Raw genomic sequence first — 27,327 nt, 5'->3', positions numbered from 1 at the left:
GGAATGAAAGGTTCATATTTAAGAACAAACTGTGACAAAAGTCATTTTTGACGGCAGGATTGATCCTTCTGGGCATCAATGACACCAGTCTAGTCAGCAGCTCTTTGCTGGAGGGGTTTTGTTGCTCTAAAGGCGTTCTGTTGGATACAGGTCAGGGGACAAACTCATTGTCATGTTGGAGAATTCCTCTCCTGCCAACCTTCTTGAGACTTTGGGTAAAAAAAAAACATGTAATGTCATGTATAAATATCATCTCCCTACACCTTTTGCACTCATGCAGCCCCGTATCAGCACAGTCGGCATTATGCAGTCACTGTGGTAGTCCCGGCCAGGTCCACGCCAAATATGCTGGACCCCATCTGATCCAAACTAATTTACTTCGGTTTCCTCTGACCAAAGAATGTGCTGCCAGTGTTCTTCAGGCTTCTTTTCATGTTCTTTGGCAAAGTTTAATCTTGCAGTTTTTTTTTGTGCTGTTTTGTGAGCAATGGTTTTCTTCTTCTTCTTGGACGTTATCCGTAGAGGTTGACGTCCTTCACCATGTCGCTAACAGCCACTGAAACACCAATTGTGACAGATAATCCTTGTGCCAAGTCAGATGTAAGGTTGCATAAATAGCCAATTTTAAGTGCCGTCATTTTTCAAGGACGACCACTGCAACTTCTGTTACTGGTGGTATGGTTCCTCTTGTACCTCTGAACCACTGCTGCAACTGTGTTCTGGCTTCTGTTCAGTTGCTTACTGACTGATGATCTTCTGACCTTCTCTCAACTTCAGGAAGTCTCGCAATCTGGTTTCTTATTTATTCTGGAAATTACCGTGTGGAGCCATGATGGTTGAGACACAACCAGGCCAACATTGAGAAAGTTGTGTCGTTAACAGGTTCTTTTATAACCTTGTTCAGGCAATAAGTCTGAATTGGAAGTCACAGTTCTTGCTTTTGTTGCATTGAGGTTGTACTTTGAGGCCTAGATTGTCAATTTAGTCCATCTAATTGTTTGTTTTTAATGATAAATAAGATCAAATATCCTGCACTTCACTCTAAAATTACTAAAACTATTGTAAGATGATGCAATTTTGAATTGCTGAACATTTTAGAGATATTGCACAGGGGTGTTAACAGTCTTGCAAGTTCTGGGGAATATCGGATTCATGCTCTCAACACAGTTGAACCTTTGACCTTAATGAAGAGCTAAACTTGCTATGGTTCCTTTAATTCATGACATATTTGCTGCAGAACATTTTGTGCTTGATTTCATGCAACTGTATTCTTGTTTTTAATGGATGGTTGTGGCAGCTGGACTCTGGCTCTGGTTATTCTCACCCTTGTATCTGTTATCCAATAGGTTTGAATTCTAGTTCCACCTTCTACCCAAAAAGTTAAGTGAACACCTATCTTAGGTTGACTATATGTCTTCATGCTTTTATCGACTTCACACAGTAGTCTGTTTGCACTATTAAAGGCTTTAAATCTCTCAGTGTGCTTCCGTCTTTTCTTGCTCGGAAGTCTCCTGATGCCTGATCACATTTACAAGTCGAGAAGGACTGTAAAGCTATAATAGTTGATTTCAATGTGTCTGACATTCCTTCTGGGCCAAATCACAGCTGGTGACAACATATCCTGCTATTAAAAGTTGAATTATTGGCGTATTATATAATCCCCAACGTCCACCGTTTGTTTCCCGGTCGGGACCTTTGTTGCATGTCACACCTCTCTCTCTCTCTCTCTCGTTTCCTGTCTCAATACACTGACTATCAAATAAAGGAAAAATAATAAAGAAACAAGCTTGAATTATTTTCTACTGTGTTACATCATCAGGTTTTGTATGCAGACGAATCACCCGTTTCATCGAAAATAAAACGAGACGACATCTCATACTGTGAGTGTCGAAGCTCATAAAGATGCAGCGTGTTTCTCAACGTACCTGAGACTCTTTCTCAACTTTATCAAACCAAAACCCTGAAGCACAGAGAGTCAAAAGATTTCACTCAGAATTCAAAACCGGACTGAAATATTTCCCAGTCAAATCTTTTATTGATCTCGTACCAACATCTAATTTCTTCCATACATGTCTCATAAAATGATTAGTAATCATATTCAACACAATATTGATGTTCAGTAGTTTCATAGAAGCTTATGAAGGATTTCATTCACTTTGGTAAATAGTTCATACCAGTAAATACAAATACTGTTAGTGTGTGTGTGTGTGTGTGTGTGTATGCTTAGTGTGTTTATGTACAGTAGTGTGTTTTCTCTACTGTCCACCATCAAAGCCGGATGCGACGGCGTAGTTTATGACACAGAAAAACAACAACAAGAGAGAAAAAAAAAAAAAAAAGATTATTGATTCTTTCTTGTTCCATCAGCAAATTCTCATATTCACATTTAACCGATTATTTTTCTGTCTTTTTTTTTTTTTTTTAAACGATTATATCGATGGATACAGTTCAAAAGGTTAACGGTCCGCTTCCAGAGAGAGGGGCGCTTGTTTTTTTCCGTTCTTGTGCTGTCCGGAGTGGGGCGGGGCACCACTCGTCTGTCCTCGTTCGTCTGACCGACGCCAGCTTCCATAGAGGATCACTCACCTTTGACCTTTTCTAGGGAGAAAAAAAAAGACACAGAGAGAATCGGTCATTGGCAGAAGATTTGGAGGCAACTTTTAAGTACAAAATCCTGATTTTTGTGTGCGTGTTTAGTTTGAAATATGCAGATAGTGAGCTCTCAAACATGAGGGGAAAAAACAACAGTTTGCATATTGGGTCCCAGGCGTCAACAGGGCACAGTACAGTGTTTCCAGATGAGACTGACAACAAGTTTGTTTTTTTTTTTGCCCCACACAAGTGGAACAACTGGCAGAAGCGTGCTAAAATACTCATTTCAAACATCTGTTGGCAGATTTGTCGCAGTGTGGATGCTGTGCGTGCTCTCGTTGAACGATGTTGATGTCTCTGATTGAATGTCTTTGGATGTTGTCTCTGGGTTTTTTTATGCTCGCTGTAAATCTTGTTGTTTGTTTTTTGTTTATTTGTACACAGTAAACTTTCAAATTTTTCTGTATGTTCTGTACTCTGGAAAAGAGAGCGTGACCTCAGTGACCCCTCGCTGCAGCCTCCATCACACACATGGACACTATACGTTATAATAACGTAAAAATGACATCATCTGCACACCAGTGTAACCATCACACTGAACAATGGTGCGTTAATTTGACACAATTATTTGTAATTTTGCATTGCAAAATATATTTTTACTATATTTATCATACTGCACATTTTAATTGTACATTTTTATCTTTTGTGGTAGGAGTATTTTTCTCTAACTTTGTGTAGGTACTTGTGTTTTCTTCATTTTTTGATTGTTACGCACCACAAAACGATAACTCCGATATGACAGGAACGCAGCATGAGTCAATCTTAATCTACTCAGATGAGAAGAGGGATCAGTTCATTGGGATATAGTTGAACTTTTTGTCTGTGGAAACTGACCAAAGGGTACAAAAAGTAGCCAAAACTATGTTTAACCTCACAGTTAAATAAAAAAGTAGTGCAAAGATGCTCAATCTGGCAACGCTGCATATTTATCATACAGAGTTGTTAGAGTTAAAGTTTGTTATTCAAAGACATTTAATTCACCATGAATGAAAGATTTTGCATTTACATGTGAGGGATAAAACACACAAGCACAACTTATTGAGGTTTACAAAGCTCACCATACTTTTTACCAGTAGATTGATTTCCATTCAAACTTGTTTTGTGCTCTCTTTTTTATCTTTAATTAACATCCATTAACATGTGAACCATGTTTTAATTACTTTATGGTCAAATAAAGGCTTCAACAACATTTGGTATTTGACTTGTGTGTTTGGAAAAAAAGAGCAATAAACAAAAGTAATAAAATGTCAAATTCAGGGCTGTAGTCTGCTGGTCGACTGGTCGATTAGTTGGTCGATATGCTCTCGTCCGACTAAATTCTCATTGGTCGAATAATCTCCGTGTTGTTTTCATAAAGAGAAAAGTGCAACATCAACAAGCTTTCCAGGATTAAACCATTATTTCCTGCGGCGGGAGGGACAGACTAACTAATTACCTGTGAAAACAACGGGGGGTGTATTCAAAACACCCCCGTTGTTTTCACAACTTTGAACTCGCCCAACCTAACGGAGACCGCTGGGTCTAACTATTCTCAATGTTTACTGAACGTGCTGAACGTTTACTGAATCTGTGTTTCTCCATAATGACACAACGAGAACCCCCGCCAGGCCAAAAAAAATATATTTTTTAATATTTGATTGGAAATCGACAGCGTTTGGGAGTCTCTGTGCAGCGCTGTTCCGGTACGTGAGTCAACCTCTGTCGTTGCCTGGGAAACCACTGGTCGCGTGGCTCCGTTAAGGAGTATGTTTGCGTAGCGAGCGGGGAAAGAGTGAGAACAAGATAAGTGACGGTGGATGCGAGCGGGACAGAGGAAAAGGTTAGTAGTAAGTTGTCAGTCTGGCAGTAAATGTACAGTACAAACTACAGTGTGTCAGTTAATAAATGCTAAAAAAGTCACGTCTGTTGTTTCCTCAAATGCTGAAAAAGTAAAGGGGGTTAGCTCCAAAGTTAGCAACAATGGGCTAGCATAACCTGAAAACACCAAACAGAGTTTACTGTGCACTCTGTCCCGTTATTTTGGATCAAATTACTCTCAAGCCCAAGAAGAAAATAATGAATATTATTAACTTTGAGTAAAAATATATTTTTTGCTCTCAACGGCTACGTAATGTCTTGTCAAAGTGGATATACTTTACAGTAAAGTGTATTTGGTTAGTCTTGGTGTGTGTGTGTGTGTGTGTGTGTGTGTGTGTGTGTGTGTGTGTTGTTACCTGTGTGTGGCTGGTCCCAGATGTAGCTGTTGAGGATTTCTCCGAGAATGTAAAAGACACAAATCACTACGGTCATGGCGCTGAAGAAGACGACCCGAGCTAGCGGAGCGATGCGCTCCAGCACCGGGTAGACCCACACGCCCGTCACCTGGTGCACCCAACACGTCCTGGAGGGGGAGGGAGATGAGGGGGGGGGGGGGGCACACAGGAGGTTAAAACGCATTCTTAACAGACTGCGGACACGTTTAACTGGAGAAAACGGTGAAATTGCTTTATAAATCCCATACGAGAGTCTGTTTAAAGTAGGGGAAGTCCACTGATTTTACACATTAAAGTCTGTTTCCAGGTGTTAACTGGTGATGGAAATAGGAAACACTCGGTACCAGAGGATGTATCCCAAACCGAAGAAGCAAACTGCCGCCAGACCCCACGACCTGCTGGGATACCGATGGTGGGTGGTCCGCATCTCGATGATGATGAAGGGAAGAACGGTGGTGTGCTGAGAGGAAGAGAGAGGGAGATAATCAGTTAAAAAAGATTAGAGTAAATCAGACGTCGACATGTTTTGACCTCCTCAGGCTGATCATCACTTGTAGTTTTCTGAGCATGTTGAAGCCTGGATGAAGGTTTATCGCTGTCAGCCGCCATCTTGGCTCTAATTGGAGTCACACAATATAAATTTGAGCAAACAAGTGCTCAAAATGACAAGCTGAAAGAGAAACTGGATGCATCTTTTTGGAGTCATTCATGGTTCTACATCTTATGTCAATGAGCCGCACCGCTATGACATGTTCCTCCATCACAAAGAGTTTTGGGCGCGTTAGTTTGTTTTAACGCTGCAGCTAATGATTATATCGATTAGTTGTTTCTTTTATAAAATATCAGAAAAGGTCGATCGCTGTTTCCCAAAGCCTGAGGTGATGCTCTCAAAGTCAAGGCAAAGCAAATCCTGCACAAGATAACTCGAAGCGCTCCACAGAAATACAGAAAAACACAACATAAGTGAGAACAAGCAGATCAAAACGCACAGAGAACAGTTGGAAATCATAAAAAAACATTAAAACAATGGAAACATAACACACATAGCAACTGTAAAAAGATCCTGAGGGTGTAGAGTTGAGATTTAAAGATGCTCAGCTCTGTCTCTAGTCTCAGTGTAGCAGCAGAGCCAGTTTTAGTTTAAATCCTGGGAACCACGAGGAACCCTCAGCCAGCCGACCTGAGCGGTCCGGAGGTTCACATAAGTATTTTGGATCTAAGCTGTTCAATGATTTATAGACAAGTAATAATATTTTGAAGTTAATTCTTTCCGAAACTGGTGGCCAATGAAGCGATGTGAGAACTGAAGATATGTGCTTTTTTTGGTTCTTGTTACGACTCCGGCAGCTGCAAAGGTCATCTGGATCACAACAAACAGTCACCGCTTCAAGATATTCAGTTTACTGTCATAAAGGACTAAAGAAACCTGAGAAAAATCACATTTAAGAAGCTGGAATCAGAGAATTTGGACGTTTTTTCTTTTAAAAACAATGACTCCAGGTGATTAATCGAGTAAATAGTTGGCAACTAATTGATTAATCGACTAATCATTGCAGCTCTAGTTTGTTTAAAACGGCTAACAGCGATCACGTTTTCACTCTCAGGAGAGAGACGCCACTGAGCATGTGCAGGAATGTGGTTTCTGTTTACAGCTTCGCAACCTGTTGACAACATGAGACGTTGTACAGAACTTTAGTTTAAAGTCAAGACGATGCAGGAGGTTCACGGATAAATACATAATACTTGTGAGTAGATCAGTTTATTGTTGGTTTGACTCCGAACATGAGATTTGTTGATCTCCAGCCTTATCATTTAATCATTTATTCATCTCTATATACAATGTGTGTGTGTAATCTATCTAAACACACACACATTTATAATGGAGGTCATGGCATTTGCTGAAAATAGCAACATGTGAGAATTGCTTTTAATCGATGTTGTTGTGACTCACCGTGAACCAGCACTTAAACACACACACACACATATTCATGAAGTCTCACACACACACACACACACGTATCCTCTAACAGTAACGTTCCCTACCTGCTGCTGTCAAATCAATCGATCAATATCTTCAAGCAGCAGCAGTAAAGTCTGCTCGTCTGCCTTCGTGTGAGCTACTCTGTTCGTCCACTAGGGGGCACTCACATACAAAGACACACTGACACACACATGCATACACACACCAGGCGTAATTGTCTCAGCAGAGTTGAGACCTCTTACCTCATTTGCACTCTCAGGAGCACAGCTGTAGATCCGTGTGTGTGTGTGTGTGTGTGTGTGTGTGTGTGTGTGTGTGTGTGTGTGTCAGACCGCTCACCCAGGGCTAAGTCAGACTGCTGAGCTCTCTTGTCTCCTGCAGTCTGGCTTGTCGGCCTTGTTATGTTACATTGAGGAAAGCAACAACTGGGATTCCTCCCCATAATTCCGTCCGATAATTATTCCCAGATGGATGGAAACGGGTTTAGCGAGACGTTGTGGTGCTGCAGTAGGTGTAAATGTGGGCACAGGTTTGGTTTAAGTGTTGGGTTTAATCCAGCGTTTGTCTCCTGTTAAGAGTTCTGACAAAGAAACTAGATTCAGAGACGTCTAACACTGAACACAACCTGCTTCAGTCGGACTGAAAAGTATGAGAAGTGTGCATGGTCAAAGGACGGTCAGGTGATATTAGGTGTCATTAAAACATCCCCACACAGTCATTTAATGCAAATAATACATTTAAAAGTTGATGTGAAGCTTATATGAGGCTGAGTTAGTCATATCAAGAGGATATCTGACACATTTACAGTCCTTATAGCATCAACTTCCCTCTTTCAGTGGAAGTATAATAACTAAAAGAGGGACTTTGGCACTAAAAAGACTGTAACGTTGAAAGATATCTACTTGATTTGACTCATCTGGACGCTGAAGCTTCATATTAGCTTCAGATAAACTTTTAAATACAGTTTTGCACAGAAGGATTTTGTCCCCCATCACTTACATTTTAAGTGCATTATCCCAGGACTTTTGTCTTTTTGTACATTATTACTATTTGTAACTTTAGTGGTTTCCCACAGCAGACTGATTAGGACTTTTATAACAACATAACACTATATTATAGCGTAATTAGCATAATACACTATAATGAATATGCATTCATATCTTGATGCTTGTTATAAACACTTAAAATCTCCTTTTATCTGCTTATAACCACATTATAGTGTGTTATAAACCATTATTATTTATTTATTATTATTGATTAATAAGCCAATTACTCTCCCAAATTAATTGAATGCTTGTTTCGTCTATGAACTGTCAAAAAATAGAGAAAAATGCTATAATTTGCCACATATTAAGGAGATGTATTCATGTCCAACAGGCCGAAACCCTCAAAGATATTCTGTCATGTACGGCAATGAAAACCATTAAATCCTCACATTTCAGTAGCTGGAACCTTAAAGTAGCATCACTCAGTTCATAAATATATTCACCTGATAAATCATCTTAAAAAATCAGCAAACACTTCTTCAGCTGTCGATAAGCAATATCGTGACCTGGCACGAGCCCTTTTTTTTTTTTAACTGATTAATCGAAGCGTCAAACATCACTTTAAGATTCGACGGAGTCCAAGAAAGGTCTAGTTTAGTAACCGGAGTGCAGAGAGTCCGTCTGTCCCGGGCCAACTTGGATCCGGACGTGCAGCATTAGGTCATGACAGTTTGTATCTCGCAGTTGTTTTTTTTTTCTCTCTCTGCATCCACCACAGTTAAAAATGAATCACTTGTTCCCTCTGTCGATTGTCCACTTTCCCACCGAAATTTCATCCAGAAAATAGTGGAAAAGTAGGTTTCCATAATGTGTCGGCACAAACGGGGACGGGGGGGGGGGGGGAAAGGAAGACGGCGTTAAGAGGATTGTTTGTCCAGCAACTGCTTCCCCTCCCCTCCCTCCCCTCCCTCCCCCTGATGCATTTTACTCATTAAAATCTGTATTTTAGACTTAAAATGTCTTTCTTGGCGTCGGGGAAAGAGTCTATCATTGTTCCATGTGTAAAAAATTAAAGTTAAACAGTGTGATAGGCACTCAAACCGAGGTTGCTGCTGCTTGCATGGAACAAAATAAAAATCTGCAGGGAAACACTGAATACTCTTATATTTTTTTGCAGGATCAAATTTAAAGATATTCAGTGACAGTTTCCTAATTCTCAGATGTTCAAACTGTATTTTAACACATGAAAATCAGTATTGTGCTTTTTATTTTAATACAGTACACCAAATGAAGGAGGCCGCTGTGTCGCATCTCAACTTGGAACGATCCGGGTTTTTTTTTTTTTTTTTTTTTTTTTTAGGCTTTCCCCTCGGAGGATTTGAAAAGGTCAGACTGAAGATGCCAAGTATGTGCAAACTAACAAGAGTAACAACGTCTCAGTGCTCTCAGACGAGGACAGAATAGCTTTCTCTCCTGGGGTCTTAAATTCTAGGTTTCCCTCCCATCATTATACTGTACACACACACACACACACACACACACACACACACACACACACACACACACACACATCCTGACGCTGCACTTTTACCCAGTATATCTCGGTGGAATTCCAGTCTCTTGGTCGTGTTTAAGTTTAGTCTCTGCTGAGAGGACTCGCCGCTCGTAAATAATACTCCCTTTATTCTCGCTGTCCCTCTTTCTCTATTTTTGTTTCTAGGTCTTTCTTTTTGTCCCCCCCCACCCCTCTCTCTCTCTCCCCCCTCTATCTCTCTCTCTCCCCTCCCCTCTCTCTCTCTCCCCCTCTCTCTCTCTTTCTCTCTCTTTCTCTCTCTCTCTCTCTCTATGTCCCCCCTCGCCCCCCCCGGGGGTTTGTGGTTTCGCACCACAGAGGCAGCTGGTTTTCTGCCTCTGTGGAAAATCCCCCCCCCCCCTCTTCGGCAAACAGCCGTGGTTCGATCCTGTGGTCTGAGGCTAAAAACAGGACAAACCATTTCACACAGAGATACACAGCTGGGGGGCACTGACTGTAAAAAATAAAAAATAAAAAAATGGACGTGACTTCACCCTCTGGTTTGTGGACTCCCATTTTGAAGCCTCGAGTTTGGCATTTTGACCTTCACCATCTTGGTTTTTTGAAGCCAGAATTGACCATATTTGGACGAGAGGGTTGAGCTAACGCTAACACTAGCGTTAGCCGCTAGCTACAGTCTATTGCTGCATATCAAATCGCATACTTCTATACTTTCACTTAACATTTTGAGTGCACAAGTGCGTAAGAGAAGTATGGAAAAATGCAGTGTACTGTGAGAACCCGGATGGTGCACTCAAAACGCTTCTCGCCCTCAATGGTCGCCATCTTGGCTACGCAGCGGAAGGGGAGGGACCATTTTTCAAACTGGAAATGGCTACTATACTGTTGTCGGATATAAGCCATCAGTATGTTTTTTGGGTTAATTTAGCAGTCTGTAATGATTTGGTAGCGCGAATGCTAACGCTAGCTAATGCTAATTTGCAATCGTCATTTCCGGTAAGTGAACAACGGCTGTGTTTACTTTGAGACGACACTACCCTGTAGAAATTTGCGCACTACGCCAGTAAGTACATATTGTACACAGTGTACTACATGAAAGTGTACTAACAGAAGTACGTGATTTGAGACACAGTTTATGGTTTACTTTGATTTTGCTAATGCTAATGCTAATTTTGGCTAGCAAAAAACTTACCAGAAAAACTGAACATCCGACTCTTTAGAGGGTCTTTTAGTACAACCGAACACCGAACAAGACTTTTTAGGCCACTAAAATGTTACAATTAACTTTCATGAACTGAAAACGCACTAAAATAGCAACAACTACACTTATACTCCTATTCTAATCTGGGATTATGTTACGTAACGTAAGTAAACAATGTTGTTGCCGTGGTAGTGACTTGTCAATCACAAGGTAGCCACGCACTAAAGCATACGCTGCTTTATCATCTATTTTACTATAAATGGACTTTAATTTACAAAATAACCATCATGTTGTATTAAAGAAGACTTTAAACTAGCGATTGAGACCATAAACTCAATCGGACTTCATTTTGCAACCAGTGGCGTCGCCCCCTGATGGCCATTAGAGAGAACGCAGGTTTAAGTCACTTCCACATTAGCTTCACTTGTCAGACCCGGAGCTTCCCGCTGCTTGGCTGGGCGGTTTCTGGGGTCACATGGCTGACAGCGGGTTCACAGGGGTCAAACGTCTTCCGGTGGCGATGAATCGAAACTGAGACGACTGAAACCGATGCGTCAGAAATAGATTAACTCTGTGATTTTTAAGACGCAGGATGTGTGACCTGAGAGTTGACAGCGATATTCAATCAAAATATCATTTAAAAAAAAAAAAAAAAACAGCTTTACTGACTAAAAGGAGCCTTTATCACATCGGTTGCGGTTGGTTCGGAATAACAGCGGCACATGAAAACAGCTGACTGAGGTAGTCCTGCTCCCATGATGCTTTGACAATGTCCCAATTGACGAAAAAGACTCATGGGATGTGTTACTGGATGCCCACAAACTTTTGATGCATGTGTGTGTTTGTCTACTGTGCATGTAGATATGTACTGTATATCAGAGCTTAACTGGTTGACAAACACATAAATAAATCGGCAACTATTTTGATTATTGATTAATCATTTCAGTCACAAACGTCCCTGAGTCACAGCCGGTAGTTTATGAGGATTTGCTGCTTTTCTTTGTGTAAGAAGGTAAATTAATATATTTGGATTTTGGACTGTTGGTTACATTTGAATTTGAAGATGTCACTTTAAACTGTGACATTATTTTACTGTTTTCAAATTTTGATAAATGCTACATAAATACCCTTTTTTGGGCTATTATTATTATTGTTGTTGTTAGTTATTATTATTATTATTATTATTATTATTATTATTATTATTATTATTATAGCATAGTAGGGAACATGGCTACCTGACTGCTACCTATAAATGTAATATTTCTAATTTCTGTAGCCTGTTTATTGATCTCTTGTATTGATCACCATGTCCACCTTTTGCCCTTTTTTTAAGTTAGTCAACCAGCGTCTCGCCTCACTTGCAGGGGTTGTAAAAGTAAAAGTGTTCATTTTGAGCGTCCACCTTTAAAGTTTATTTTAATTTAGAAAACAGAAAATGTACCTTTTTTTTCCCAGCTGTATGTCAACATCTGTATCTGCTTGTTGCAACACTTCATTGAAACTAAACTGTTTGATATTCAAGACCAAGAAAACTACTTTTAAAGCTGCAGAACAACCTGTTTCTATTAAGTCAGACGGACACATTTGATATCTTTGGAAACTTTTTGTCTCCTTCATAGAATTTAAAATAAACTTCTGTGGGGTTTAAAAAAAAAAAAAAAAAAAAAAAATTTTGGCTTCACAACATACGATTATAGAGATGAATCCAGCGGGTGGCCGCAGCAGAGTTTAAGAGGTCAAAGTGCAGCAGCTGATGCGGAGCTTTTTCGCTGAGTCCTGATAAAGGTTTTTAAACTGAACTCCGCTTGAACCTGAAAAAATCAAATGATAAGTCTCCTGTTGACATTTTTCACAATAGTTTTCTAACTTAAGGAGCTTATCATGTCACAGAGGGACAATCCTGTTCCACTCTTTCAGAAACACACTCAGCCGAGTTGTGACTGAGTTTGAACTCTGCAGAAACACTGAAGCTGTTTTATGTTTAGTGAAGAGAAGAAAGACGTTTGGTTTGATTCAAATATTTGTTTGTTTGAATTAAGACTGAACGATTTTTAAAGAAATATATCTAATTGGGATTATTTTGACTGATACTGCAGTTGCGATATGATTTGCGATATCAGAGGGAATGATCATTTTTACATCTTTATTCTCATTTTCATTAAAAACTATATTAAAATGATTATGGTGTGTTTGGTATTTTGGTATTTTGACCTCCTGCGATTTGAAAATTGTAGCAGACCATATTAGATAGATTTCAATAAAATTTCTACTCCACATTTCCTCTTTTTCTCTTGAATTCTGACCTACTACATTTTTTTTAAAAAAAAAAACCAAATATATCCAAAAGCTTAAAATGATTCTGTTGCAGCGTCTCTGTGCTTTGAAATAAATCTGCGCTGCTGTTTTTAATTACTGTATCATTCCATAAAGACGAGCCTGGTAGAGCTGCAGCTAATGATTATTCTCATGATCAATTAATCTGCAGATTATTCTCTCATTTAATCGTTTTGTCTGTAAAATGTCAGGAAACAGTGAAAAATGCTTGTTATAATTTTCCCACTGCCGATGATAAACAGTCCAAAACCAACAAAGATATTCTGTTTATTATCATGTATCACAGTGAAAAGCAACAAATCTTCACATTTGAGAAGCTGCAACCAGCAAATGTGCATTTTACTTAAAAAAAAATTACTAAAACAATTACTCAATTACTGAAATAGTTGCTGTCGATGGACTAATCCCTGCAGCTCTGGAGCCTGGATTTATGTTCTCTAACACAGAAACAATAAAAGGTTCATGACTGACTTAGTTTCAGCTTAACCATAATTCACCCTCAAAATGACTTAACCTGCATTAAAAGGTGTCACATGTATCAACCTCATGATCTCGTTTATTCACAGTGAAAAACTATTAATCAGTTAAAGATCATAGTTTGTATTACATAGATAATAAATTAAAAGAGAAACGTCTGCTATTTGTTTATTACTGGTTGTTTAGGAGATTGGTAATAAATATATTACTTCAATTTTGTATAAACGCCTAAAAGAAAAAAATGACAGATGCAGGAACAGCAGACTAATTGAATGCACACACACACACACACACACACACACACACAGTCCTAACAATGTAAGTAGAGCAGAGAAAAGATGAAGGGTAAATGTGGTTGCTGATCCCACGTTCGTCTGTATGTGTGTGCGTGTGTGTCTGTGCATGTGTGTGAATGTGTGTGTGTGCATGTGTGTGTGTGTGTCTGTGCATGTGTGTGTGTGTGTGTGTGTGTGTGTGCATGAATGTACCCAGACCCGACAATAATTCACCAGATGTGAGAAAATAGCTGATTCTAAACCAGCAGAGCTTTTATAACAACACTTCGGAGGGAGAGTGTGTGTGTGTGTGTGTGTGTGTGTGTGTCAAGGGTCAATGGCGTCATACACAGTGTGAGACTATAATCCTCTGTTGCTAGGAGAAACCTGGCTGTGTGTGTGTGTGTGTGTGTGTGTGGGTCAGCCTTTATGAACTGTCAGGGTGAAGGATAACACACACACACACACACACACACAGACTCACTGCAACAGGACAATAACTAATATCAGTAAAACTGCAAACAGTTATAACGATATAAAGTTTTTGTTTTGATTAGCATGACTGACCTTCACTGTGCAGAATAATGTTCATGCAAATGTTCAGTTGTTTTATCTTTTTAGCTCAAATTTTACACATTTATCTTAAAATATGACTGAAAACTGATTTAAAAAAATGCCTTGATTTTTACTCAAAACAATAAAATACACCAGCATCTGCAGACAAAAAGCAACATTTTTTTTGGAGTATCTTCTATCTTGTTACCTAAAAGATTAGAATAAATTTACTGTAATGAAACAACAGAAACTAGTTAGGACCACGTATGAAAAGCAGCAGCGACAGTAATCCCTGAAATGGCAGCAGCAGCAGCTTTCACAGTGGTTGGTGAGATTAATCTAAGGGATCAAAAGATGATTACTGGTGTAGAAAATACCACCAAAAAAAAAAAAGTTTATTTTTCAAACTTTTCTCTCATCTTTAGTACTTTTGTGCAATATAGTTTCACCTCTTCAGACGTCTGAAACAAATCATATCAAACGATCTAATACGGGGAGATCACTCATCGATGGAGCTGCTCAGAAGGAACCAGTGACACAGTGCACTGTCACTAAGGGGTCCGGTTTCACCATCGCTTCCAGTAAAAACATCAAAAGGCCTGTCTCCAGTCTTTACTGGAAGTGTTTTTAACTATGCAAAACTACTGTAAAGCCCTTAAAGAGGATATATTCTGCACATTTCCTGCTCTATATTTATATTCTGAGGCTCTACTGGAATATCTTTGCATGATTTCCAGTTAAAAAACACCTTATTTATCTTCTACTGGTCCCTATATGCAGCCCCTCAGTTCAGCCTCTGTCTCAAACAGGCTGTTTTAACTCCTCTCACATACATCCGTGCATGTTTGAGCCTGAATCCGATCGGATATATGCAGAAGGCGAACAACCAAGCGGAACGGGCTCTGCAACAAAAGGCCACCGACGACGGATGTTTTGCGGGCACGAGCGAACAATATGTCATCAGGAGGAGGAGGAAGCAGAGGTAACTCTGCAACCGGAGCGTTCACAGCAGGTGAAGCCATCTGTTAAAACAAGCCGTGACCGTGTTTAACACAGACGTCCAACTTCAACAAAAAAAGCATGAAAAAAGACAGGAGGAATATTCATCTAAGAGTTGAAATATCAGTATTTCTTCATTACGTAATATCCTTCATGTATTTAACACAAAAAAAAAAAAAAAAAAAAGGCAGATTGGTAATTGATAGCCACATAATTGTTTATTGCGTGTACACCCTTAATCACTTCCAATGGCCGTTAAACACATTTAATAAACTACTGTATCTTTTTCTCCCACTCCCTCTACATCTGTCGACCCCTCCCTCCTCCAAAGGGAACGGTGACACGGTTGCCGTGGCAGCCGGTACAAATAAACAACAGCGATACCATGGAATACCGCAAAATATTTACAACCACGCTGGACTCGAACAGAAACACACACACACACACACACACTTTCTCACGTTTTCTGTCTCTCTCACACACACACACACACACACACACACACAGACAGCAGTTGGTGGTGTTCTGATTGTTTTGGTCCTTGGCGACGCCACCATAGCAACCGCTCAGCTATTACATCACCTCCTGGAGTAGGAGAAGAGACAGCGAACACACACACACACGCTGTCTTTGTCTCTTTCAATTAAAGTAGTGTTATGGGAATGATAATTCTTTAAACACAAAACACACACCACCTCACTTCACCTCACACTGCTCTCTGCATGTGTGTGTGTGTGTGTGTGTGTGTGTGTGTGTGTGTGTGCGTGCCAGCGTGTCAGTACGGTCAGTGTTCTGGCAGTAGGAAGTTTGATGAGGAGATTTTTGCATATTGCGTACAGAGTGCTGGAAAAATGTCAGATTATCTCACAGGCTGATTGAAACACACACACACACACACACACACACAGCTGACGGTGTTATCAGTCAGGCGACATGGTGCACAGTGTGTGTTAGTCGCTGTCTAAACATTAGATTAAACCTTCTTCCTCTAGATGGCAAATCAAAGCCAGCGACCCGCCGCTGACTCTATTCAAATTCAGAGGTTCACCCACACCAGCGTTCACCGCTGATAAGATTAATCAAGTACTTTATGAAGTTTATAATCCACTGATATGAGTAATGACCCCAGAAGGGCTCGTTTTACATGTTCTGACATGTAGGATGCTAATAGAAGGATCTGTCATTAATTAGGGCACAATTATTTTTATTATTGATTAATCTGTTGATTATTTTCTCAATTAATGGATTAGTTGTTTGGTCCATAAAATGTCAGAAAATGTACTAAAAAAACTAGAAAATATTCACATTTCTGATGCTGTAATCAGAGAATTTTGAGATTTTCTTCTTAAAAAATGACTGAAAACGATTGATCTATTATCAGAATAGTTGGTGATTAATTTATTAGTTGGCGACTAATCGATTAATCGACTAATTGTTGCAGCTTTAGGATGTATTATATGATGCAGACCTGCACCCATCCCACAGGAAGTGCATTTAAAGAGGTTAGCAAGGTTAGCAACACAAAAACCTGTATCAAGTTAATCGCCCCTAGCATGTTCTGAGTCTGCATCTACAGGAAGGCAACTAACAATTATTTTTTATTATCGATTAATCTGTTGATTATTTTCTCAATTAATGGATTAGTTGTTTGGTCCATAAAATGTCAGAAAATGTACTTTTTTTACTGTCAGAGGACTAAAAAACTAGAAAATATTCACATTTCAGGTGCTGAAATCAGAGAATTTTGAGATTTTCTTCTTAAAAAATGACTGAAAAGTTGGTGATTAATTTAATAGTTGGCAACTAATCGATTAATTGACTAATTGTTGCAGCTTTAGAATGTATTATATGTTACAGAGACCTGCACCCAACCCACAGGAAGTTCATTTAAAGAGGTTAGCAAGGTTAGCAAAACCCGTATCAAGCTAATCACCCCTAGCATGGCCCTAGTCTGCATCTACAAGAAGGCGTCCAGGAGGAATCCTGCAAAACCAACTCACTCCGTCCCCTAAAAAGGTGCTTCCACAAAGCGAGCGGTTGCCATGGCAGCTACAGATACCTGTTCCTGTCTGTTCCTTTGCTAGCGAGGAGGTGCACCATTCAGGAAGCAGCTCCTGCGTCGTTTTCTCCGAATGAGTTTCCCCTCATTATAGTTTCTGTGGTTGCCACGGTCACAAGGCAAGTCGCGGCGGCAAGTTGAAAAAGTTGAGCGGCTCCACCTCAAACACTCCACTGTCTGAGGCGCCGTCATTTCGGCGACTTGCAAATTTAACTCTACAAAAGGCCGTTAACTTCTATTTATGCTCTTGGAACTTCAATCTGCTTTCCCGTCTCTAAGGTCTGCACTGAACCGGGGGGAAAAAAGCTGTCAAGTCTGCTGCTCCGTTTAACAAACATAAAACTTTAGGAACCTACTTTCTTCGCATGTTTTTAAAGAACACAACAAACGCATTTAGTACCAGGCGGTTATAAATTTTAATGTTCTTTAACCAACTATTAACAGTCACCAGTGTGAGAGTACAGGCGGTATGACTCACCATGCCGTGGTTGAGCCACTGAGGGATGAAGTTGTCCAGTAGTCTGGGGTAGACCAGGTCTCTGTCGTACAGGTAGAGAGACCAGAACGTAAAGACCACAAACTAGAGAGAGAGAGAGAGAGAAAGAAAAGAAACAAAAGTTAGCAAACAGTGTGCAGGAGTCCTCATATAACACGTATCAACGCCAAGCAGCTGCACAAAAACACTCAAATTAAGTATGCATCAAGATTAATGAATGAGTGGGATGCGGTCAGGTCGGCGATAAGAAATAATCCTCATATCCAGCCGTACGTGTTATTGCACTGTGTCAGGAGGGGGTTTTTAACAACTCTGTGGGAGTAGTTGACTATTTTTTTTCTCGTTTGAAAATGCCAATGAGTGTCGCGAGGACATTGGTTACAGTAATTAAAGCTATTTTTGTCGTGCAGCAGCAGCAGCAACGACTCAATAAGCAGAACATACTGTCTCTGTTGAATCTGAAAATGTCATAATGAAGCTTCACCTACAGTCAGTGTTTTATTAAGGATGCTAAATGTTCTGATCTGTAGTTTCATCGTTAGAGAAGCAGGTTGATGAAAGGAACTGGCAGGTAAAGTCTTGTCACCAGGTGAGACTGTGGTGTTAGAAACAGCTCACAGAACTGACTGTGAAACTTGTACAAATGTTCATTTCTAACAGAACAAGAGCTGAGCTGATGAAAGCTGCTCAAACATTAAATCAGTCAGGAACTCCAGAGGAATCCTCATAACTTCAAGAATTTCTACTTGTCCTTCACTTTAGTTCATGACAACGTATAACTGATGAGATATTAGCATGCTAATGTGCTGCATTTTAAAATGTTACCATGGTAACATGCACAATGTTACACTCTTAATGTTGGTATGTTAACATGCTAACATTTAACATGTAATGTGCTCATGTTAGTGGGCTATCCTGTTAACATTTAGCATAACAGTTCGATGTTAGCATGCTAACGTTAGCATGCTAATGTTAGCATTAAAAGGAACCCTGCAGTTTTGTTGTAAACAAACAAAATTTATTACTCAACAAAATACTGTGTGTGTATTCTTGAGGTCTAACAAACATGTTGAACACACTTCTACACCTGCATTGTTTACATTCATGTTTACTGGCTTGCAGTCTTCTTCGTTCTTAACTTTGCTGCATATTTTATAGAGCTGCAACGATTAGCCGATTAGCCAACCGACACAAAATGTATTGTGCACTATGTTAATAATTGAATAGTCATTTTTTAAGTAAAAATGCTAAACATTTCTGGTTGCAGCCTCTCAAAGGAGAGGATTTGATGCTTTTCTTTGTCATAATTTATAGTAAACTGAATATCTTTTGATTTTGGACTGTTGGCTGAACTAAAAGAGAAAGCTATAGACGTCTACTTGGACTGTGGGAAATTGTAATGAGAATTTCTCACTATTTTTTGATGGATTGTAAAATAATAATCATGCATATTGTATACTATAATAATATAACTATAATAAGTTGCAGCCCTAGTATTTTGGCACATTATAACCACATGTAGATCGCTACACTGTGTATTGCATCACTCGTGTATGTGCACATGCATGCGAGTGAGCGACTCATTAAAAACAATGGTCCATAGCACCGTTAAAGGCCAGAAAAAGTTAAGATGAGTAACGCGAAAATATATTGGATTTGTGATTGTGTTTGTGTTTGTGTCACCCTACGGCCAAACATTGCAATTTGTATGAGTGTAAAGAGGAGCATTACCGCCTCAAAAGCACACTTGCACGGCTATAGATGTTTAGTCTTGTTATTTTCATTATGCCTGGGGTCGACTGGGACGCAGCCAGAAAATCCTGCAGCCAGCAGATCCAGCCACCTTCTATCCCACATGATGTGAGCGCAACATAAACTAACAAACTCCTCGTCTAACGTATCTCCAGCAGACGGTTTGGACTCGGGCCAGACCATGTTCTGCAGGATGGGGGTGGAATTACCTGACCGTCATCTGGGTTCCAGTTCGAGGCATGTGAACCAACCAGCCCCCCCCCCTTTTCCCCCCTCCGCCCCCCCCTATTGTACCCTGACCGACATGTTCTCTGCTTTCAACAGGCCAACGGTGGCAGGAAATGCACACACCAGACACCCTGTACCTGTGTGTCACATCAACACGCAGCAGACTTCCACATTTTTCCACAATCCCGCACACACAAAAAGAGCTGCTTATGGACACACACGGACATATAAACATGTAACATATGCACCTGCACACTCATGCATGTATACAACACGTACAACCGGAGCTACACACACACACACACACACAAACATGCAAGCACACACACACACACACTTTCCATATCAGGCAGGCCAGGTTTCCAGACATTAGCCGTGGTGATAATCATGTCTATTGTACTGTGTGTAAACTGAACTCGGTGCCCACACGGCAACTCACACACACACGGCACCATGCCAGCTGAAATCTTCTATAGGTGTGTGTGTGTGTGTGTGTGTGTGTAACAGAGGAAGAGAGAGGATGTGTGTTGTGGCTCCGACCGTGGCAACAATCGATATCAACTGTGCGTGATCACGTGTGTGTGTGTGTGTGTGTGTGTGCGCACATGCGTGTCAAAACTAGAATACAGCTGTGGGCTGACACAGGGCACCTTGCCAGCTGAAATCCTGTATAAAAGTGTATGTGTGTGTGTGTGTGTGTGTGTGTGTGTTAGTGTGACAGAACCATGTGATCTGTGTCTGCCAGCGCTGTGAGAAAAGGGGACATATGAGGCTTTTTGTGATTTTCTGCTGTTTTTATATTGTTATGATGTTAAATGTCTGTAAAACATGATGAAAGTTCCAAAACTTTTGAGTTAAACATATGTAAAAAAAAAAAAAAGCTTCCTGCAAGTCAAAAGTCAGGGCTTCAGCCTTCCTCCTCAAGATGACATCAGATTGTTCGTGCACGCGCACACACCACCGTACATCCTGTAGTCTTTGTTGCTGAGGTTGTTCACGTCGTCTACTCACATATTTCAGATCGGATTCGGTGTATGACGCGTTTGAGAAGTTTATACTTTGAGTAAAGAACAAGAAAAAGAAGCGAAATCTGAATCCTGAAGCTTCCTGAACCCGGCCAATCAGAGCAGAGTGGGCTCATCAGGAGGGGCGGCGCTTAAAGAGACAGGAGCTAAAACGGCCTGTTTCAGACAGAGGCTGAACTGAGGGGCTGCATAAAGGACCAGTACAAGATAAATAAAGAGTTTTTTGAACTGGAAATCATGCAAAGATATTCCAGTAGAGCCCCAGAATATAAATACAGAGACCTGGAAATGTGCATGATATGTCACCTTAAGTTAAAAGAAAGGTTTTGCAGAGAATCGTGTTACATTTTTAAAGTTAGGTATCAAAAAGGTATTGTTTCTGTATTGGTACCTAAACCCAGTATTATACTGGCATTGTATCGAAAAAAACGTCAAATGAACCAAAAGATATTTTATTTACGACAATATTAGAAGAAAGAAAATCAGGAAACACTTGAGCAGCTGAAACCAGTTAATTGCATTTAGCTTAATAAATGACTTGATCCATTAATTGCTTATCTTAATTAGTGTTGAATAAACATATTCAGTTTATAATAACCTGAAACAGGAAGCAGGAAGAAGACAACCCTCACGTTTGATCATCTGAAACCAGAAAGTGTTGAAGTTTCTGCTTAATAAATAAACGGGTGGTTATTAAATTATTTTATAAATTATTCAACTGATTCATCAACTAATTATCTCAACACTTGACAGGAAACTACAAAAGATAGTTTTTAATGTTAGAACAGAGAAAGGACAACTCCTCTTATATACTCAGCTGTACTCACATTTGTCTAGTTGTATCCTTGTTTCCAGATAGATTCTCTTACATGTTTTTTTATAACTGGGAGATGCTGTTGAATAGTTTAGTGTTGTTGTTAAGGAAACCCTCAAGCCTGAACGTTCTCTGACAGCCTCCGGCTAACTGAACATGTGACAAACTTGGAAAAAAATCTAAATAAATAGCCCAAACCTGACCGTAAGCTAACGTTTCTGTGTTGTTTAACATGAATTTTTCTAATGAGCTGATACAATAATCACATCACAAATTATTCTGAAACTAAAAATCTTCACATTTAGGAGAAAACTGTTGTCACCCTTGAGAGAAAGAGCGAGAGAGGCAGATATAAAGAGAGAAAGAGAGAGAGAGAGCTGATTATACTGCAAATGCATAACTCAAGCCTTTGATTCCTGTGAGCCAGGCTCATTCTTCCCCCCCAGGCTATCGTGTGTACAGTATATGTGTGTGTGTGTGTGTGTGTGTGTTGTGCGCATCCATCTGCTCACCGCTCCGACAGGGAAGGCCAGGACGGCCATCATCCAGTCCCTCAGGCCAATCAGCTTCCTCAGCTGCCTCTCCTGCTCCCTGCTGTCGCCTCCTTTAGTCAGCAGGCTGGAGACATCGATCAGGACGCACAGGCCGAAAAACACCGCCTGGATCACCTACAGAGAGACACACACACACACACACACACACGCACACACACGCACACGGAGAGAGAGAGAGAGAGAGAGGAGGAGTTCAGCACTCTTTCACACGACAAATACTTCAGAGAGGGAGAGAGAAAGAGCTGAGACAGGAAATTTATCAGAGAAGAGTTCAGAGAGGACGAGGAGAGAGAGGTGGAGAGAAACCAGACATTAGAGTAGAAACTGCAATCATTTCATCTTGTGGATCCACTTTTCTTTAACCTGCTTCTACTTCAAGTCAGTGATTTCATACGTTACGCCCTCCAGAGAAGAGACTTCAATCTTACAGTCGATGACCTTTGCTGTATGCTGCTGGATGGTCATATAACTCAATTAAAGAACACGCTTCTCAGCCAGGATTTCACAATTTCTGGGCAGGAAAGCGATGGTGATGCTGGCAGGAGCTCTTGTCCAGCATGTTTATGGTGCAACGGCTTCACTTCACACCTTAAAAAAACAGGCTTCACACTTTCTCAGAACAAAATAGTCAGAGTTATTCTGAAACTCCTGACGAGACCCTTCTCGTTTTGAGAGCCTCGAGTGGTTGAGAGTACAGGAGAGAGTCTCTCAGATCGAGTCGTTGTCCCCCAATAATCTAAATAATGATGATGATGACTGACTCTCTTCCTCTCAGGTTTAAGAGCAACCTGTGGATGGAAACTTTTTTGTACAAGCTGGCTCCGAGGTTCTTCATAGTAGGATGTTATGTTATGATAATATAGGACGTCTTTCTATATATTATTTTCTGGGTTTGATCTGCTGAGGTGGGCCTCGTCGACACGGTGACGGCAGCGACAAACAGTAAACTGATGCATCATCAGTTTTTCAGTTGATATGTTGAACTTGTCAGCAAACAGTCGTTTATTTCCACATCCAGCAGCTACGCAGCAACATTATTATCATTCATGTGGAGACGTGTTTCTGTTTTTCTGTCCACCTGGTGAATGTAGGTCCAGTGTTCATTCTCTGTAGCTGCTAAACGCTTCACGACGGGGTTTATGAAACCTGTTTTAATGACATACTGATGTTTGTAAAATGAGAATATTCAGATAAACCAACATGTTTTTTTCAGGTTTTTTGTTCTTCTTCCTAAAGTTACTTGACATTTAAATGCTAAAAAAAAAAAAAAAAAAAAAATGACTTGCCAATTTGCATGTTATTGCCAGTTACCTAGCAACGGAGTTCCCTCAATTTAAAACCACTTGAATGCTAAACATATCCTTGACTTCCCATGTTGGAAACACAACCTCACCACCTCCAGTAGACCAGTAGAAAACACTGGAGCTTCTATCAACACATATAAATACCTCCCTTATAACCAGTATATTCACATAAGTATTAATCAGATTAAACACTTGAATTCAGACGGAGCTGCAGAGCGTTCAGTGCATCGTGGTGCGCTGTATTTTCACCTCTCTGTGTGTAATGAAACACCCTCGTCAATATGTTCGCTACGATGGATCTGACCTTCTTCACCGGAGGAAGATGGAGAGGATGCGCACGCTCTCCTCCCACCGGGAGTATCGGTTGTCATCCGCCTGGTGAAGAGACGGCTGGACGCTGGAGGGCTTTAATGCTATCAGATGTTACAGTTATATGTGTGTGTGTGTGTGTGTGTGTGTGTGTGTGTGTGTAAATACTTGACTGCTAACCTGCTCGCTGTGTGTGTGTGTGTGTGTGTGTGTCTACTAAGTGAGAATTGTGTTGACGTCAAGCTTGGCTGCTACATGAATAAAAGGTTTCTGTGAGAAGTCAGCTAGCGATGAGGCTCCGAGCAGTAACGACACACACACACACACGCACACACACACACACACACATATATAATCTAAGCGTCTGCATTTGAGAAATGGATCTAAAAGCAATCATGTCGACGTTTCAGTGTCAGCGTAGCGCACATTCGCAGGGTTTCATGTTGCCCCATGTTCAAACGCACACACACACACACACACACACACACACACACACACACACTATGATTAAGAGCCAGATGTTATAGCGGTGTGTGTTTCCTGGCTGCTGGTGCGTACAGGTCATTAACGGCACAGTTAACCAGGTGGAGAGGTCTAATGTGGAAAATATGACATCGCTATTTCTCTCTCTCACACACACACATACACACACACACACACACACACACACACACACATATTATTAGTATTTTGTTACAGATGACTGTTATTATCATAAATAACAATACTTATGATTAATTCAATTGTGGAGCTGCAACAAACAATTATTTTCATGATTAACTGTTTTGTCTATAAAGTGTCAAAAAAATAGTGAAAAACGGTCCAAAATCTACAGATATTTATTTTAACATCATGTACGACACAGAAGCTGCAACCAGCAAATTTGTTGCATTTTGCTTTGAAAAATTCTGATTATTTGATCAGCAGAACAGTTGCCGATTAATTTTCTGTCAATCGACTTAAAGATTAATCGGCTAAAAGTTGCAACTGTTGTTTTTTTCTCACAGACTTGTCTCTGATATCAGTTCTTACATGACACAACAAACTGAAAACAACAAAAGCAAAGTAACATCTGCTGATAATAAAGACGTTTCTCCTATAAGAAGTTAATTTTTCAATGATATCCTACAACAGCTGGAAGCGCAGCTAACGTTCAGACTGTATGAGCCGTTGACTTTTAGCTATATGTTGTGAAAAGTCTGCTCATTAATTTCGCGATTAATTGATTATTTTGTCTATAAAATGTGAAAAAAAAGTGGCATTCACAATGTCTCAGCTCCTGCAGTGATGTTTTCAATTTGCTTGTTTTGTCCGACCAACAGTCCAAAACCTAAAGATTTTTAATTAACTGTCACATATGATGAATAAAAGCAGCAAATCCTCACATTTAAAAAACTGAAACCAGAGAATATTTAATGTTTTTACTTGAAAAATGACAGTTATTCGATTAATTTTCTGTTGATCAACTAAGCGATTAATCGATTAATTGTTGGAGCTCTGGTCTTGAACGCATCCCCACTAACCAGCTAGTTATACTGAACACATGTTATTATTTCTGTTTCTATTTCTTGCTTGACTAAAGGATAAATTATTACTGAAATAAACAGACAGAAACACCCAAGACATGTAAGTTGATTTGTTCTTCAAATGGAGAGAGAGAGGGGGCGACCTCCTGCTGACTATTTGTTTACAATAATTAGCTTTTTATAGCTCGTTACATCTCTGTGTAAGTTTATTGTTGACATGCTGTGTTTGTGAATGACTGGCTCATACCATCGACCGCCTCTTTGTGAGCGCGTGTATGTATGTGTGCATTGTTTGCAGGGAATGATGAATGGGAGCTGTGTGTGTGTGTCTACGTCACAGTCTTCTTGTTTTCACTGCTCGTTAGAGAGTAATTTAATTTACCTTCAGAATCTATAATAGATATTAAGCCTAATGCGTGCTGACACTCTTTAACTGATACACAGCTTTTACAAATGTTTATTTAAATGTTTTACTTCCTTTTTTTTAAAGCCTATTCAGTGATGGAGGCTGCAGACTATATACATATATAGGCAAGGCAACTTTATTTATATGGCACAGCTCATACAGAGAGCAAATCAAAGTGTTTTGCAGAAAATAAAATAAAATAAAAGAGTTTTCACTTCTTTTTTCCTATGTGTATATACAAAAACAATAAATTAAACACTAAACCATGAACTGTGGCTTTCAAAGCGTCAAAAATAAACTGAGAGGAGTTTGTGAGGAATTACTGAACGCTTTAACAACACTAATACTTTACCTTTAGCGGTAAAATGTGTGAATATTGATCTCTTTGTGGGCGCTTCTGTTGGCTATATGGAATGAATGGGGAGTGCGCGCGCGGCACGCTCCCGCGCTGAGGCATCGTTTGTGACAGCAGCGCAGTCTGCACCATAACACCTGCTTTCCGGTTCAGCCTCTACACGCTCACCGGTTTACACACGCTGGGGGCTACAATAGTGACTCTGGACATGATTTAGTATAATTTAATACATATTTTTCTGTATAATTATGCATTAAACAGCCGAATAATAAGGGCAGAGAGGCGGAAACGCTGAATAATCACTCAAATGTGACACAACATGAAGCACCGGGGCTGCAGCTCCTCATGCTAAGCTAGCTCACCTACCGGGCTGTTTGGGGTTAAAAAAAAACAAAACAATGAAACATTCAGTCTCACCAGGTCGATGAAGGTCAGAAACTTCCAGCTGCCTCCGTAGGTCTGGTGAGCCGGCATGTCCAAAGCTTTGTAGTGACAGAGGATGGAGAAATAAGACAGCAGGATGGCGACCCGGAGGACCTGCGAGGGGATCAGCGCCATGATGCTCGCTGTCTTGTCTTTCTGTTTACCTGTCTGCTGTTTTACCTCTCTGCACCTGTCCCTGCTTGTCTGTCTGTGTCTGGTGCTCCTTATTGTTACCTGTCTTCAACCCCCCTCGTCTATCCTCGCCTCTCCTGCCCCCCCTCTGTCTACTGCTTCCGTGTTATGATGATGATGATGATGATGATGCGAAGGGGAGGGGAGGGGAGGGTGTGTGTTGTAATCTCAACTGTCTGCAGCCCTGTAGTACACACAGCGAGTCTATTGTATGTTACTGTATACATATAAATGTGTAGTTTTAAATGACTCAAACATGAATTATTTCATAATATTTATAAAAAATGTTAAATGTTTCACTCAGTGTCTGTAATCTGTAAGTATTCAGATCCTGCATGAAAAATCCTACTACAGTAAAAGTACATAAGTATTATGAGCTTGATGTAGTTAAAGTATTGCAGTAAAAGTACATAAGTATTATGAGCTTGATGTAGTTAAAGTATTGCAGTAAAAGTACATAAGTATTATGAGCTTGATGTAGTTAAAGTATTGCAGTAAAAGTACATAAGTATTATGAGCTTGATGTAGTTAAAGTATTGCAGTAAAAGTATATAAGTATTATGAGCTTGATGTAGTTAAAGTATTGCAGTAAAAGTACATAAGTATTATGAGCTTGATGTAGTTAAAGTATTGCAGTA

The 27,327-nt window shown here is 40.1% G+C and overlaps 1 protein-coding gene and 2 long non-coding RNA genes across 3 annotated transcripts; 2 read left to right on the top strand and 1 right to left on the bottom strand.

The window, feature by feature from the left end:
• Nucleotides 1–1,995: 1,995 nt before the first annotated feature.
• On the bottom strand, nucleotides 1,996–26,833 carry aig1 (androgen-induced 1 (H. sapiens)). The gene is made up of 6 exons (XM_044376611.1): nucleotides 26,492–26,833; nucleotides 22,133–22,288; nucleotides 17,784–17,885; nucleotides 5,249–5,364; nucleotides 4,866–5,032; nucleotides 1,996–2,598 (listed from the first exon to the last, which is right to left on the bottom strand). The coding sequence occupies exons 1-6, from the start codon at nucleotides 26,630–26,632 to the stop codon at nucleotides 2,579–2,581; spliced, it is 702 nt and encodes a 233-aa protein (XP_044232546.1). The 5' UTR covers nucleotides 26,633–26,833; the 3' UTR covers nucleotides 1,996–2,578.
• Nucleotides 4,431–4,915, top strand: LOC122999595. The gene is made up of 2 exons (XR_006407781.1): nucleotides 4,431–4,471; nucleotides 4,886–4,915. It is a non-coding gene; the product is annotated as an uncharacterized LOC122999595 (long non-coding RNA).
• Nucleotides 5,113–9,642, top strand: LOC122999594. Its single transcript, XR_006407780.1, has 3 exons — nucleotides 5,113–5,126; nucleotides 5,212–5,316; nucleotides 9,151–9,642. It is a non-coding gene; the product is annotated as an uncharacterized LOC122999594 (long non-coding RNA).
• Nucleotides 26,834–27,327: the final 494 nt, after the last annotated feature.

This window comes from Thunnus albacares, chromosome 16, assembly GCF_914725855.1.
Source record: "Thunnus albacares chromosome 16, fThuAlb1.1, whole genome shotgun sequence".
NCBI lineage: Eukaryota > Metazoa > Chordata > Actinopteri > Scombriformes > Scombridae > Thunnus > Thunnus albacares.
This window is presented reverse-complemented; position numbering and strand designations above follow the sequence as displayed.